We start from the raw sequence: 14,237 nt of genomic DNA, 5'->3' as shown, positions 1-14,237 counted from the left end.
GGTCATGAGGTTATTACGTGGGGGGTCATGAGCTGTCAGCCTCCACTCCAAGCCCCGCTTTGCCTCCAGCATTTATAATAGTGTTAAATATATTAAAAAGTGTTTTTAATGTTTAAGAGGGGGGATCACACTCAGAGGCTTGCTGTGTGAAAGGGGTCACCAGTAGAAAAGTCTGAGAACCCCTGATCTAGTCCAATCTCCTGCTCAAAGCAGGACCAACCCCAGCTAAATCATCCCAGCCAGGGCTTTGTCAAGATGGGCCTTAAAAGCCTCTACAGATGGAGATTCCACCACCTCCCTAGGTAACCCATTCCAGTGCTTCACCACCCTCCTAGTGAAATAGTGTTTCCTAATATCCAACCTAACCCCCCACCCCACTGCAACTTGAGACCATTACTCCTTGTTCTGTCATCTGCCACCACTGAGAACAGCCGAGCTCCATCCTCTTTGGAACCCCCCTTCAGGTAGTTGAAAGCAGTTATCAAATCCCCCCTCACTCTTCTCTTCTGCAGACTAAGCCCAGTTCCCTCAGCCTCTCCTCGTAAGTCATGTGCCCCAGCCCCCTAATTATTTTTGTTGCCCTCTGCTGGACTCTCTCCAATTTGTCCACATCCTTTCTGAGCTAGGTGGAGGGAGATGCACTTAGAGCACAGGACATGTGGCTATAGCCACGCTGGGTGGGATATGTTCAGCGGAGAGAGCTAGGGTGCAGTCAGGTCACAGAAGAGAACACCACATCCTACTTACTTTTTGTCCAAATAAGCCCTGGAAGGGAAAAGAGAAAAAAAACAAACATTCTCTGAGTTGGAAGATATACACTGACCTGGGAAGACATACAACACCTGCAGCAATAAATAAATACATAGAATAATATGAATAAAACACTTTTCCTCAGCAGCTCTCAAAGCAATATGCAAAGGAGGTATGATTAGTCCCATTTTACAGATGGGGAAATGGAGGCATGGCTGTGACTCGGCCATGGTCACCCAGCATGCTAGCGGCAGGGCCAGGAATAGAACCCAGGTCTCCCGAGTCCTAGGCCAGTGCTCTGACCAGTAGGCCCTACTGCCACCCTTTTCACATCTGTATGATGCCTAATCCTGAGCTACCCCATTTAAGTGTCAGTCACTGCATCGCTTGTTACCAGCAAAGCACAATGAGCCCAGGGAATCCCAGGCTTCTGATGACTTGTGAGGTTAAAACCCAATATACATAATCTACCTCACTTGGCAGAACCCCCCCACAGTCTAGAGGGAGAGTGTGAACGTCCCCACCAAGCCTGCCATACCACAGGAAGATGGGGGAGGAGGCCAGTTTTGGAGAGGGAGCAAAGTGATTTAAAAGAAACCATAGAAAGGAATGGAAAGTCTCTGACGGAGAGGAGTGCTGGGGGGGGGAGGGCTCCCCGAGTCATTCTGAAATGTCCCAATAATTATTATGATGTAACTAGTCATGCTACTCTCCATCTGGCTTCGGAGGACAGCTGTAAACCAGAGCATCTATCCAAGTCCGCGAAGCAGCTGGTTGCCCATCTATCACATGGTACCGTCATATGCACCCCCGCTGGGACAGCGAAGGACTTACTGGCATTCCAGGGAAGCCGGAGGATCCCCGTGGACCAGGTGGGCCGAGATTACCCTGCAAAAATGGCACAAGCTCAGTTGACAACATATTGCAGGAAAATGTGGGGAAAACCCCTGGGTGCCCCTGGACCTGGGTTGCCCCATTCAGGGCCTTGGACTTTAGAGCATGCACTGAACCTCCAAGCTGCAGAGGGATTCTCCAGCCCTCAGGGCAAGAAAGGAACATCACTAACAAGACTACTTCGCACATATTCAGCTGACGATCACACTGGACCGTCAATAATTAAACCTCACTACATCCAGGAGGTTGATCCCAACCCTATTTGGAGTATAAAAAGGAAATGGAGTCCAATGAGATTAGAAGACTTGCCCAAAGTCAATAGAAAGGCAGCGTCAGAGTCAGGAATGGACCCGAGCACAGATTCCCAGTCCCCTGTTCTAACCACTAGACCCCACTGTTTCTGTTGGCGACTCTCCATTATTTTGCAGCGCCGGGGTCCGCACGCTGTGATACACATTCAAAGCCATTTCTTATTTTTCTATCTGCCAGTGTATTTTGCAACAGCAACAAAAAAGTGCCAAAAATTCACCCAAACCAAATTCCAATTCCCTCCCTCCAATAACGTCGCGTCTGCCTGCACTCCTTTGTCCCTACCCCAAGGCACGTGCACGGCATTCCTCTTCTCACAGTCCAACCCCAGGCTGGGAACTTCCCTTTGGATGAATTCGTCGCTTCCCCCATGTACCTCCCTTTTCTCCCCGACATTGGGGCTACCAGCTAGTGCCTGAAAGCAGCCGTGCAAGCCAGCAGGGGGCAGGGCTGCACACGACTGCAGAACAATCTACACAAGAAGGAGAGGACAAGCTGCAGTCCTTTACCTGCTCTCCCTTTGATCCTGGCCTTCCAGGTGCACCTCCGGGTCCTTGCTTGCCCTAAGAGATGCGACAGGTACTGAGTGAGCACCACCGTCGTTGAAAGAGGCAGGACAGGGAAAGGAAAGGAAAGAAATCACTACACATACCTTGAAGCCATCGTCTCCTTGCGGGCCACGATATCCCTTGCTGCCTTTCTCACCCTAGAAGAGCCAATCACGGGCAGGAATTGGTAACAGCACAGACGACAAAACTCACCAGTGCTACAGCTGAGACGTGGGAAGGCCAGGTTCTAGCAGCCCTTTAACAGGGCCGGTGCAAGGATGTTTCGTGCCCTTGGCGAAACTTCCACCTTGCGCCCTCCCCCGTCCCTGAGCCCCCGCCCTGAGGCGCCCCCCCCTCCCGCAGCAGCTCCCCCCCTCCGTCCTGAGGCACATCCCCCCCGCGGCAGCTCCCCACCCCCCACCGCCCCAGCTCACTCCTGCCCCGCCTCCTCCCCGAGCACGCCGCGCTGCTTCACTTCTTCCGCCTCCCAGGCCTGCAGCGCCAATCAGCTTAGGCGCCATAAGCCTGGGAGGCAGGAGAAGTGAAGCAGCCATGGCGTGCTCGGGGAGGAGGCGGGGCAGGGGTGAGCTGGGGTGGGGAGTTCCCCTGTGTGCCACCCCACCCCCTTACTTGCTGCAGGCGGCCCTCCCCGCGCCCCCCTGCCCCAGCTCCCTCTGCCTAAATGCCGGCGGCGACCGGGGCGGCCGAAGACCCGGCCGCCACGGTCTCTGCCGAAGAAAATGCCGCCCCCCAAATCCTAGCGCCCTAGGCGGTCGCCTAAATGGTTGCACCAGCCCTGCCCTTTAACAATCAGTTTCTGAGAGATGGAGGGCGAGCTGGCGCGGAGGTTAGATACAGGGAACCATACTAATGTCAGTTATTACATCTCATGATGGCAGCCAAGGCCTGAGGTTTTGTTGGCTGTAGGACAGGGAATTCTGAGACCAAAGGAGTTAATGCAGATGATCATCGGCGCAGGCTTTGCTGTATGTTTTAAGTACAAAGTATTGATAGATATTGATCTTGTTCCCTATACAGCTGTTATCATCAGACTGGTGAGCACCTAAACAGATTCAAAATCCTCCCTAGATGAGTAATCCACACAAATGCAAAACAAGATAAATGTTCTTCCTTCAAACTCAAACGAAAACGCCGAGAGGAGGGAAACTGCAGAAATCAGCAGGAGGCCTAGATTTGTTCCGCTTTCCTGATTACCTGGGGTTTTCTCTTACGTTGATAGGCCAGTGGCAAACAGTCTGATCAAGAACCCCAAACTCATCCCATTGAGCGCAGACGTGCGCTAACAGCGGCACATCCAACACAAATCAGCCAAGCAGGGCCAGACAGTTCCAAGCATGGTGAACCAGTGTTGTGATGCTGACAAGTGCAATTGGCTGAAAGCTTTCTGGAGAAGTGCTTTTGTTTTTCAGGGGATTTCTGGTTTTGTTTGGTTGGTTGGTTTTTTTATGGGCGTGGAATGGCATTATACAATAAAACAGAAATTCTTGTGATAAAAACTTCTTGTCAAAAACATTTGGCAACCAAAACTCCAAACATTTTTGGTTTTAAACCATTTTTTCCCCCAGCTTTTTGATGAAAACCCAAGGAGTTTTCCAAGAAAATTTTGGATGAAAATTAAAAAAAAGATGTATTGTTTACCGTAATTTTTCATGGTGAAAACCAAAATCAAACCAATTGCCCAACCAGCCCTACTGACAATGCTTTGGGTTCTGTTACATTTAAAAGTTTTACTTATTACAGTGAGTTCTGAAGGTTATGAGCAACTGACCGGCACTGGGGGACACCTGTCACCCTTAGGTACTGTATCCCAGCTGGCAGATAGGGCCATCAAGATATGCATGGGCTTCTTGCACCGTGGTCAAATCACGCACCTAATCAGTTCACAAAGAGAATATCTACCCACATGTAAAAGTCATCAGAAGTATTAGGAACAGGTGATGATGGGATTAAGTGATCGTATACTCCTAGGACTTGGTTTCAACCACCAGGTGACATGATGGGTAGGGTAAGACCGGTAACAGGCAAGAGAGAAAGGGAGGCGCCTAACATGTGCATATCTACAGGCTCCAGGAAAGAGTTAGACCAACGTGCGAAGAAGCAGGATGGCTAAGCTGGAAAGATTTTGAATAAGTGACTCTCCTGACTATGCTACCATGAACTAGAGTCATACTCCAGCCATGCAAAGCCCCTACTACAACACAGTGCTCAAGTGACCAGTAGAACAGAGCACTACATACCTTCTGTCCTTTTGACCCCTGGTCTCCCTTCACCCCTTTCAGTCCAGGAATCCCCTGTAGGGGGAAAAATGTAGAATCCATGTATCTCCATCAATTAGGACATTCTGAGTACTGTTGAGTTCGTTACTTGCTGCTGAGAACTCTGCTAGGCAATAACACTTCTAGACGGGCTGAATGCCTCGTGTCATAGACTCATAGACTTTAAGGTCAGAAGGGACCATTATGGTCATCTAGTCTGACCTCCTGCACGACGCAGGCCACAGAATCTCACTCACCCACTCCTGTAACAAACCCCTAACCTATGTCTGGGATACTGAAGTCCTCAAATTGTGGTTTGAAGACCTCAAGCTGCAGAGAATCCTCCATGAGTATCTCTTCCCCCAACAATGACCAACCTTGCCAGTAACGACTACTGCTGGCTGCCATTAAAGCTGCTTGAAATTTTATGAATTTTGCATTTTCAATGAATTTTTTTGGATGAGCAAAGACTTTCAACAGGGAAAATACATTTTTCTAACAGTTCTCATCAAAACTTTTCAAGTTCTTCAACTGGACTTTTTTTTTTTAAATGATTGAAATTTCAACAAAACGTTTAAAAGTTTTTCAACGTTTGGAAAAAACTTGTAAAAAAAAGTAATTCAAATTCACACACCATCTAAAAAAAATGTTTTTTTGACCAACTCTAGCTGCCACATCTTGATCCCTGACCTGGAAGTGCTGTGTTCACGGAGGGCATTTCTTCTGGGAATGTGGTAACATCACCTGCCTGACAGATCCATCCCAAGGCTGAGATGTTCTTCTCAAACATCATGGTTGGTCAGAAAATTCAGGGATGGGAGATGCCCAGATTATACCAAAATTTTGTTTTTCCATCATGATTTTATTTTCATCGGGATTATCTAACCAGCTATATGGCATGCTCTACTGTAGGAATGTTAGTTCTGGGAAGGGCAAGTAAGATTGAATAGGCAAAATACCTACAAAGTTTTGACCTTTATGGTTAACTGATTTTGGAATTTTTTTCTATAGGATGAACCTGTCCAGGGGGCAAACAATCTAACTAATATTAAGATAGGGTGTGATACATGTATTAATAGGATTATATGATAGGGTGCTTGCATCAGCAGAGGACTTAACTTGACCCAGACTGTCCTTGTCAGTCCCCTGTCTGGTCATTTGGAGATGAACAAAACATGAAGCTCGCAGGGATTGCCATGGCAACAGCTGGAGGTCAAAAAGGCAGCTTTTGCCTTCCCAACTGGGAAGCTGAAGCTCACACAAAGTGAAGGCTGCCCTGCTCCAGCCTAAAGACATGATACTGCACCATCAAAGGGCAGGCACTGCCTATATACAGCCCTATTGTGCTAGTCTGGATCCTGCGCTCAGGCCAGCAGGAATCAGGAGTAACTCCACTGAGGACAGTGGCATGACAAGGGTGTCAAACCAATCAGAGAAGAATCAGACCCATGGTGCCGGGAGAGCAAAGAGCACCGAACTCTCCCTGAGACAAGGTTCCAAGCAGTCCTGGACTCTGCACCTTTGTACAGCACCTAGCACAATAGGATCCTGGTCCACACAGAGGCTTGTAGCAGAGCCAGGATTTGAACTTTGCTCTTTACCCACAAGACTGCCCTTCCTCTCCCTTAGAAAGCTCTTCAGCATCATGTGCTCTATGCCTAGAAAGAGTCAGAGTCCGAGGCCAGAAGGGAGCATTTTGATCAACTAGTCTGACCACCTGCGTACTACAGGCCAGAGAACTTCTTCAAAATAATTCCTAGAGCAGATCTTTCAGAAAAAAACCCAAAAAACCCAATCTTAATTTAAAACTTGTCAGCGAAAGAGCAGGCTCAGAAGAGACACCTATCCCATCTCTGTGGCCAATACTCACGTAAGGTCCTTGTGGGCCACGTGGTCCCTCTGACCCTGGTTCACCTGGATGGCCCTGGAAGGCAGAAGGAGAAGAGACCCATCTCAGTGTCACAATAGAATAGATCCCCACCACAGCTCCTTTCATTTGATGCCCTAAGCCGCCCCCAGTTGCCAGTGACAAAGCCTTTCCCAGTTGGGCTCCGTAGGGCCCAGCGTGTTGCTCACCCTCCAAGGCCAGTGACCTGCACCACTTGAAAGGGTGGACTCATTTCCATGGTGGTTCTCATGGAAAGCAAATCCAATCCATTCAGAGACCTCTGGTGCCTGGAATCCTGGCCAGGACGACAGGAAAATCCAGTCCAGTTTGCCCCGTGGCTTTCCAAGATGACTGTTAATGAAACCTATAATGGACCTAGACTTAGCCCTGGCATGACAGGCCAAGGAGAAGTAGGTGACATGGATCTGTGTGTCCAGCGGAGTCTGGGCACATCCAACTGGTGATAGCTACACAACCATGCATATGCTACTGCCGAGCAAAGTAGCTGTGCAGGGCACTCACCCGGCCTAAGGTCCATGCTGGCTCAGCACTGTGAGTGGCTAGTGCAGCCCGGGCAAGGCTAGACATGTCAAGGCGAAGTGAGACCGGGACTGTCACCCGGCACAGCTGGGAAAGGACAAGAGAAACAGCTGCGTTGCCTACCTTGGGTCCCTTGGGGCCTCTTGGGAGCTTGCGCCCGGCTTTGCCTCGCTTGCCCTGCGCAACGATAGAGAACTGGAGTTTGTGAACAAAGTAATGTGAAAATCAGCGATGGCTCCTGCTCAGCTCTGCTCCTCACTACCACAGTCCGCCTGGGGGTCGCCCCTAAAGCTCCTCACTGCTAATGTACCCCAGCATCACCCCCAGCAACGGTATCCTCTCCCCCATCGCTACAGCATCCCAAACCACCCGTGATGCTGTGTCCCGTCCCCATGTCACCCTCAAACATGCCCCTTTGAAAACTGCCCTCATTACGTGCTGCTCACGCGGGAGCGAGAGGAATTAACTCGAACTGTTCACACTGGGTTAGCGTTAACCACCAGCACGGAGCAGCCGCTGGCAGTGGATGCAGAGCACGCAGTGGGGAAGATAATGCCACCTTACCCGTCTGCCAGGATTGCCAGGGAAGCCCTGATCTCCTTCGTGCCCGCTGTTCCCCTAAGGAAACAGACAAACACACACACGGCAAGTCACCAGCAGCTCTGATGAACCACCAGAAAGGGGGCAAAAGCTCCTCCCTACCTACCCAAGGGTGCTCGTTCGCTGCTACAGCATCCCTGGGATAGAAGGGATGCAGCAAAACAGCACAAATCTGGCCCATAACCCCCTCTTGCTGAGAGCATCAGGACACCGGTGCAATCACCCCTCTTTCACTGTACAGACTCTCCCACCAGGAAAGAGTCACTGTCCCTGGGGTGGGGGAGACGCTATTTGCAATCATTACTTTTCTGGTGGGAGTAAAACAGGCACGAAAGCCTGCACAGCACTCGGCTGCTCACCTGCTCTCCCCTTGCAGGGCCAACTGCACTCATCCTAGGTTATTGCGCAGTGTTGCAGTGTGCCCCAGAGGGGGCTGCATTTCAGTAGTGGGTGCTACGAGATTTTTTGGGGTGAAAGGAGCTATATAAACGAAAGAGTTGCCAGCAGGAAGCCACGTGTCAATGGCACCTGTTACTCCGACGGAAGAGTCCCCGGCACCGAACCCCAAAAGGTTAGTGCCCTAGAGAGACCGAGCACACCGTCAATAGGGCCAAGGGCATGTTATTCTACAACAGGAGAGCTCCATTGGGAGGAAGGGTCATTCCCCATCTGAAGAGCAGAGAAGGACTTCGGAAGTTACCTTTTCTCCTTTACGACCCCTCTGTCCCTCCGGACCCAGCTGTCCTTGAGGCCCCTGAAGTCACAAGGGAGAAGGAAACGTCTCTCCGGGAACACCACTAACTCCCCAAGGAAGGGGGAGTCTCTTCAGCGATGCCCCCTAACGCAGTGCCCTCACAAAGGGGTCCAACGCCAATCCCTCCTTGAGTTCTGTCCCCACCCCTGCCCACACACAGCTGGTTCTTTCTCCCCATTTCTAAGCAGGGCTTGTAAAAGCCCGGGGGGTGGAAGGGGGGCGGAGTAGGGGCATGAGACAGCGCAGGGATTTTTACCCAGCCTGATAGGCCCCGCTCCCGAAGAGGCCATGGGGTCATGCTTTCAGGGAGGAAAAGGAGGCATGAAACGTATGCTTGCAGGGAGAGGGGGGGCGGACATGCTCCAGGCCGGCACGTGGCACACCTACCGTTCGTCCTGGTTCTCCTGGCTCCCCCAGCTTCCCCCTCTCACCCGGAGGGCCCTAATGGAACAAACAGATGAACAACCCATTACATTCACATCTCCCTAAAGCGCATATCCAGGTGCCCTGCCTTTCTAGACCCCTCCATGGCCCTCACCACACTCCTACCCAAGCGCATCACAACCAGGAATGGATTTTGTCCTCACAACACCCCTGATTGGCAGGTAAATAAGTACAGAGAGGGGCAACTCCCAGTGGGATCCTGGCAGGAAACGAGGGGGTGGGAGGGGGACACAGGGTCTAGGAGCTAGTTGGTGCGGGGTAGACCGACCGACACTGGCTGAGGAGACAAGGAGAGACAGAATGGGTGGGCAAGGAGACAGACTGAGAACCAAAAGGGGTGGGAGGAAGGAAGGAGAAGAGGGGATGGGCAGACAGGGTGTGGAGGGAGAACTGGGACTGGCTGGGCAAAGAGACTGGGACAAGAAGCCTTGACAGGGAGGGGACAGTCTCTTTCACTGCACAACCTTGATTCATCCCCAAGCAGGTCCAGCCTGTGCACTGAAAGAGGCCAGAGTCCTGTGGAAAAACTAAGCCTGTGATCATGCAATTAAAGACACATCACAATGTATACGCAGATGGGCGGAGGGGGGCAAATTAAGCTTGCACTGGCAACCAGAATTCTGATGCTTCCCAGTTTTTCAGTGCTTGGCTTTGCAATCAGAACAATGTTCTTTTAACGGGTGCGTGTGCGTTTATGCCCAACATTTATGAGTGTGGTGGACACACTGCTGTGCAACAGAATTCCACGTTATCAAGTGCAATCTGCTTGTATCATAGAATCATAGAATCTCAGGGTTGGAAGGGACCTCAGGAGGTATCTAGTCCAACCCCCTGCTCAAAGCAGGACCAACCCCAACTAAATCATCCCAGCCAGGGCTTTGTCAAGCCTGACCTTAAAAACCTCTAAGGAAGGAGATTCCACCACCTCCCTAGGTAACCCATTCCAGTGCTTCACCACCCTCCTAGTGAAATAGTGTTTCCTAATATCCAACCTAGACCTCTCCTACTGCAACTTGAGACCATTGCTCCTCGTTCTGTCATCTGCCACCACTGAGAACAGCTGAGCTCCATCCTCTTTGGAACCCCCCTTAAGGTAGTTGAAAGCTGCTATCAAATCCCCCCTCACTCTTCTCTTCTGCAGACTAAACAAGCCCAGTTCCCTCAGCCTCTCCTCGTAAGTCATGTGCCCTAGCCCCCTAATCATTTTTGTTGCCCTTCGCTGGACTCTCTCCAATTTGTCCACATCCTTTCTGTAGTGGTGGGCCCAAAACTGGACGCAGTACTCCAGATGTGGCCTCACAAATGCCAAATAGAGCTGAATAATCACTTCCCTCGATCTGCTGGCAATGCTCCTACTAATGCAGCCCAATTTGCCGTTAGCCGTTTCGGCAACAAGGGCACACTGCTGACTCATATCCAGCTTCTCATCCACTGTAACCCCTAGGTCCTTTTCTGCAGAACTGCCACTTAGCCAGTCGGTCCCCAGACTGTAGCGGTGCAGGGGATTCTTCCTTCCTAAGTGCAGGACTCTGCACTTGTCCTTGTTGAACCTCATCAGATTTCTTTTGGCCCAATCTTCCAGTTTGTCTAGGTCACTCTGGACCCGATCCCTACCCTCCAGCATATCTACTTCTCCCCTCAGCTTAGTGTCATCCACAAACTTGCTGAGGGTGCAATCCATCCCATCATCCAGATCTTTAATGTTGTTCATACTCAGCCATTCACCTAACCATTCTGAAACACTGGATGCAGTCCCAGCCATCTTCCCTCACCACGCCCAACCCTGTTCACACTTCTGATCACAGGCTCACCATGAGGGCAGCCACAAACCACAAACTCCATATTTGCTGAAAAAGCAGTAAAGGGGCCCACTCACTTCAACACCACTTAGCCCTGCTGATCCCACTTCTCCAGGTGACCCACGAGAACCCTGAATTCATTGGGGGAAAAAAAACACAACTGACATTAGCTTCAGTGAATCAGAGGAAAGGCAGTCTAGTGATTAAATATACTTGGGAGTCAGGAGCTCTGGGCTCTCCTCCCAGTTCTGCTGCTGACCTGTTACTGAGTGACCATGGGCAATTCATGCAGGCTCTCTGTGCCTCAGTTTACCCATCTGTAAAATGGGGATAATACCTCCCACCTCAAAGGGGAGTTATAAGGCTTAATTCATCTATATCAATCATTTTGTGCTCTGGAATGGAAAGTCACAAAGCGGCACAAGGTTATTAACGTATTTGTTTGATGCTTGGACTTCTGTCTTGATAGCTACCATGGCAGATCATTATCCTGACTGCTAGTGATGTTCACAAATAGGGTTTGCACACGTCGTCTCCAAAGATGCACTTGGGATGGCTGTGAGCAACCAACTCGAATCATATTTGCTCAAAGCCCAGGCAAGAGATGAGGTCACTTTGCACATTCAGACTCAGAGATCAAATCCATCCTGCACTAAAGCAACCCAGGGTTTGTGTCTGTTACATGCATCTTCCTTCTGGGGTTGGGGCGAAGGGAGCGAAGCAAAATGTGTGGATCTTTAGGAGATCAAGTAGAGCTCTGCATGTGCAGCAGCTGAGAGAGGGTGCAGTGAGGGGAATCGTCTTGCAAAGGCGGGAGGGAGGGTGGTGGATAAAGTTACCTGATGGCCAGTCTCTCCTTTCCCCCCTGCATCTCCTTTGGGTCCTTCAGGCCCGCCAAATCCCTTGAGTCCTTGGCTCCCACTTTCACCCCTGGAGCCTGCTGCACCCTAGAGCGCACAGAAGAGAGAGAGATGTAGCTGCCTTATGGACTTAATTCATAGCATCACCAACCTGACCCAACATGGTAACACTGCATGAGAGAGTGGAGAGGAGACACCACTGGTCTCCACCGTCTCTTCCTTCAGAGCGTGGTTGTGGAAATGTCAAAAGCGAGAGTGATTTGATAAAACCCACAAACGGCTTGCAAAACAGCGGGAGAGAACAGGTGAATCCAGATGGGCCCCCAAACTGGACCACGATCCACACTTCACTCAACTACGAGGATGGTCAGCTGTGGATCTCAGTCAGGACTGGAGCTTCACAGCTCAGAGCCAGGTCTCTCTGCCAACTGGATGTATTCTGGAAACAACAAATTCACCTTGTTGCTCACTGATGTCCAACTCTAGCCTAGCTGGGGGTTTTTTTGTTGAAAAGGTCTAAGCAGCATTTCTCAGAAATCTTTGAAGCTTTCTTTTATTTGATACAGTTTATTTCACTTCCGCTCTTCTCTTTGCAAATGGAATTTATTGAACTAAAAAAACCATTCGTCCTCATGCAGAGAGGAGTTGCCATCCTAGACAATGGGAAACCCAGAACCCGGACCAAGATTTATTTCTTCAATTAAGCTGCACAGAATCATTAGTACATCTGCAGTGCTTTGTAAATGTCACCTTTGCAATCATTCCATGTCATCAGGTGCAGCCTTTATCATACAGTGCATGAGGGGAAGCAGGGTGGTTATCTGCCCTTTTTAATTTGAACTGAAGAGGACGGTGAGCGCTTTTAATACTACGGCACTGCTGTTTGGGCACTGTGATGTGCATTTCTGGTGACCTTTCAGATCCCAACAATTCAAGCATCTTTGTTCTACGACAGCAAAAACTGAAACAAAATGTATTGTGTGTGTTCGACAACAGACACTGGTAACTAATTGCACCATTACAGCAGCACTTTGGCATGTGTCTTATTGGCAACCATATTTAAAATGCTTTTAGCTGACTATAGTTCTGCAGAAATCAAGGAAATAAGGACTTGACTGGAAAGTAAAGTATTTACCTGAAAGGATCCCTTCCTGGCCATCCTTTCACATTTTCACAGTGCCCCTTCGCAGAGCAATTGCATAAAGGCATTACCATAAACACAACCGTTTTGTCTCGAGCCGAGATATTAATGTCCTGTTTGGATCTAGATTCTGAAGCACCAAAAAGTCAGGGATGCTAGGCTGGGTCAATTTCTCTTGTCCCGTAATACAGTTAGCATCAGCAGATTATTTCCATTAGAGCAAACAAAACGTTGCAATGACTTTTCATTTTGCATTGGAGACAAGACAACTTCTATACACCTCAGTCCTAAGCCTCCTAGGCTGGGACCTGGGGATGCTTCAGAACTGACCTGAAACCTAACCCAAACCTGGAAGCACCCTTGAGGTTTGAAAAAGTCTTAGTTTCCATCTTGCCCCAGTTTCAGAGGTGCTCCGATTTCACCCAGGAATAGAAGAAAAATCCCCAAGTAGCTTGCGGAAAGGCCGTTTACAGCCTAGGTGGAACGAAAGATGCAACAAAGCCTGCTGCCCTGAGATCCCAGCCTGATTTGTTGCACTCAAGAGCTGGGACGGTCCAGATAAGAGTTGGTTCCATACAGCAGCACCCTCTTCCCTACCGAACAAACCATTGAACTAAAACGTAAGCAAAGAAATCAGGACGAGAATAAAGTATTAAAGAGCCAGGTTAAAAGAACAGCCGCCTTAAAAACTGCCAGGAGCTTCTTTGCATGACACCAGAGCTGATCTCAGAACACTCCCCAGTCTCTGCTCTGGAGCAGGATTCAGTACTTACAGCAGGCCCTGGCTTGCCTCGCTCTCCTTTTCTTCCACCTTCCCCAGGGACTCCCTGCAGTAACATTTAAGAATTAACATGAACGTGACTCTTACCTGTTTGATGCATTCATTGGTAGCTCTGAGGATACTACCAGGCGTAGCACCATGGAGACTGGTACCCTTGCTAGTCTCAAGGTCTACACCCCAAATGAAGGTGTGATTGCAGTGGGCGTGGGCACACCCGGACTGGCTTTAAGCTGGCATTAGTGAGGATACGGCAGTGCTGGCTGGGTGACGCAGTACAAGCACACTAGGGACTATGGGTTAGCACTCAGGTTGTTGGCTTCCACTGGGGTCCATGCCACCACACCTTCACTGCAGGTCAAGCACTGAATAGCCCATGGGATGAAAACTGCCTTGTTCCTCTCACAGATGCTCCCTGAGAGAAGCACCTTAATGAAGGGCTTGCACGGCTACTATCCGTTATTGTATCAGTCTCATGGACAAATATGGGAATAAATATGGGATGATTTAATTGGGGATTGGCCCTGCTTTGAGCAGGGGGTTGGATGAGATGATCTCCTGAGGGCCCTTCCAACCCTGATATCCTCTATTCATAGAATATCTGTCTCTGGGGATGTCAGGCCAGCCCGTTACAGCGCTCTTGTAAAATACAGTGT

General features: G+C 49.8%; 1 protein-coding gene across 1 annotated transcript in view; it reads right to left on the bottom strand.

Moving 5' to 3' along the window:
* Positions 1 to 14,237, bottom strand: part of COL27A1 (collagen type XXVII alpha 1 chain) — a 242,049-nt gene that overhangs the window by 9,234 nt on the left and 218,578 nt on the right. Inside the window, exons 50-62 of the mRNA XM_044993151.1 lie at positions 13,577 to 13,630; positions 11,642 to 11,749; positions 10,880 to 10,933; positions 8,947 to 9,000; positions 8,506 to 8,559; positions 7,770 to 7,823; positions 7,329 to 7,382; positions 6,648 to 6,701; positions 4,760 to 4,813; positions 2,606 to 2,659; positions 2,463 to 2,516; positions 1,585 to 1,638; positions 748 to 765 (exon numbers count right to left, since the gene is read on the bottom strand). Of these exons, the coding sequence (XP_044849086.1) occupies positions 748 to 765; positions 1,585 to 1,638; positions 2,463 to 2,516; positions 2,606 to 2,659; positions 4,760 to 4,813; positions 6,648 to 6,701; positions 7,329 to 7,382; positions 7,770 to 7,823; positions 8,506 to 8,559; positions 8,947 to 9,000; positions 10,880 to 10,933; positions 11,642 to 11,749; positions 13,577 to 13,630 (720 nt within the window). The remainder of the gene's footprint in view (positions 1 to 747; positions 766 to 1,584; positions 1,639 to 2,462; positions 2,517 to 2,605; positions 2,660 to 4,759; positions 4,814 to 6,647; positions 6,702 to 7,328; positions 7,383 to 7,769; positions 7,824 to 8,505; positions 8,560 to 8,946; positions 9,001 to 10,879; positions 10,934 to 11,641; positions 11,750 to 13,576; positions 13,631 to 14,237) is intronic.

Source organism: Mauremys mutica, chromosome 18 (genome assembly GCF_020497125.1).
Source record: "Mauremys mutica isolate MM-2020 ecotype Southern chromosome 18, ASM2049712v1, whole genome shotgun sequence".
NCBI classification, from domain to species: Eukaryota; Metazoa; Chordata; order Testudines; family Geoemydidae; genus Mauremys; species Mauremys mutica.
This window is presented reverse-complemented; position numbering and strand designations above follow the sequence as displayed.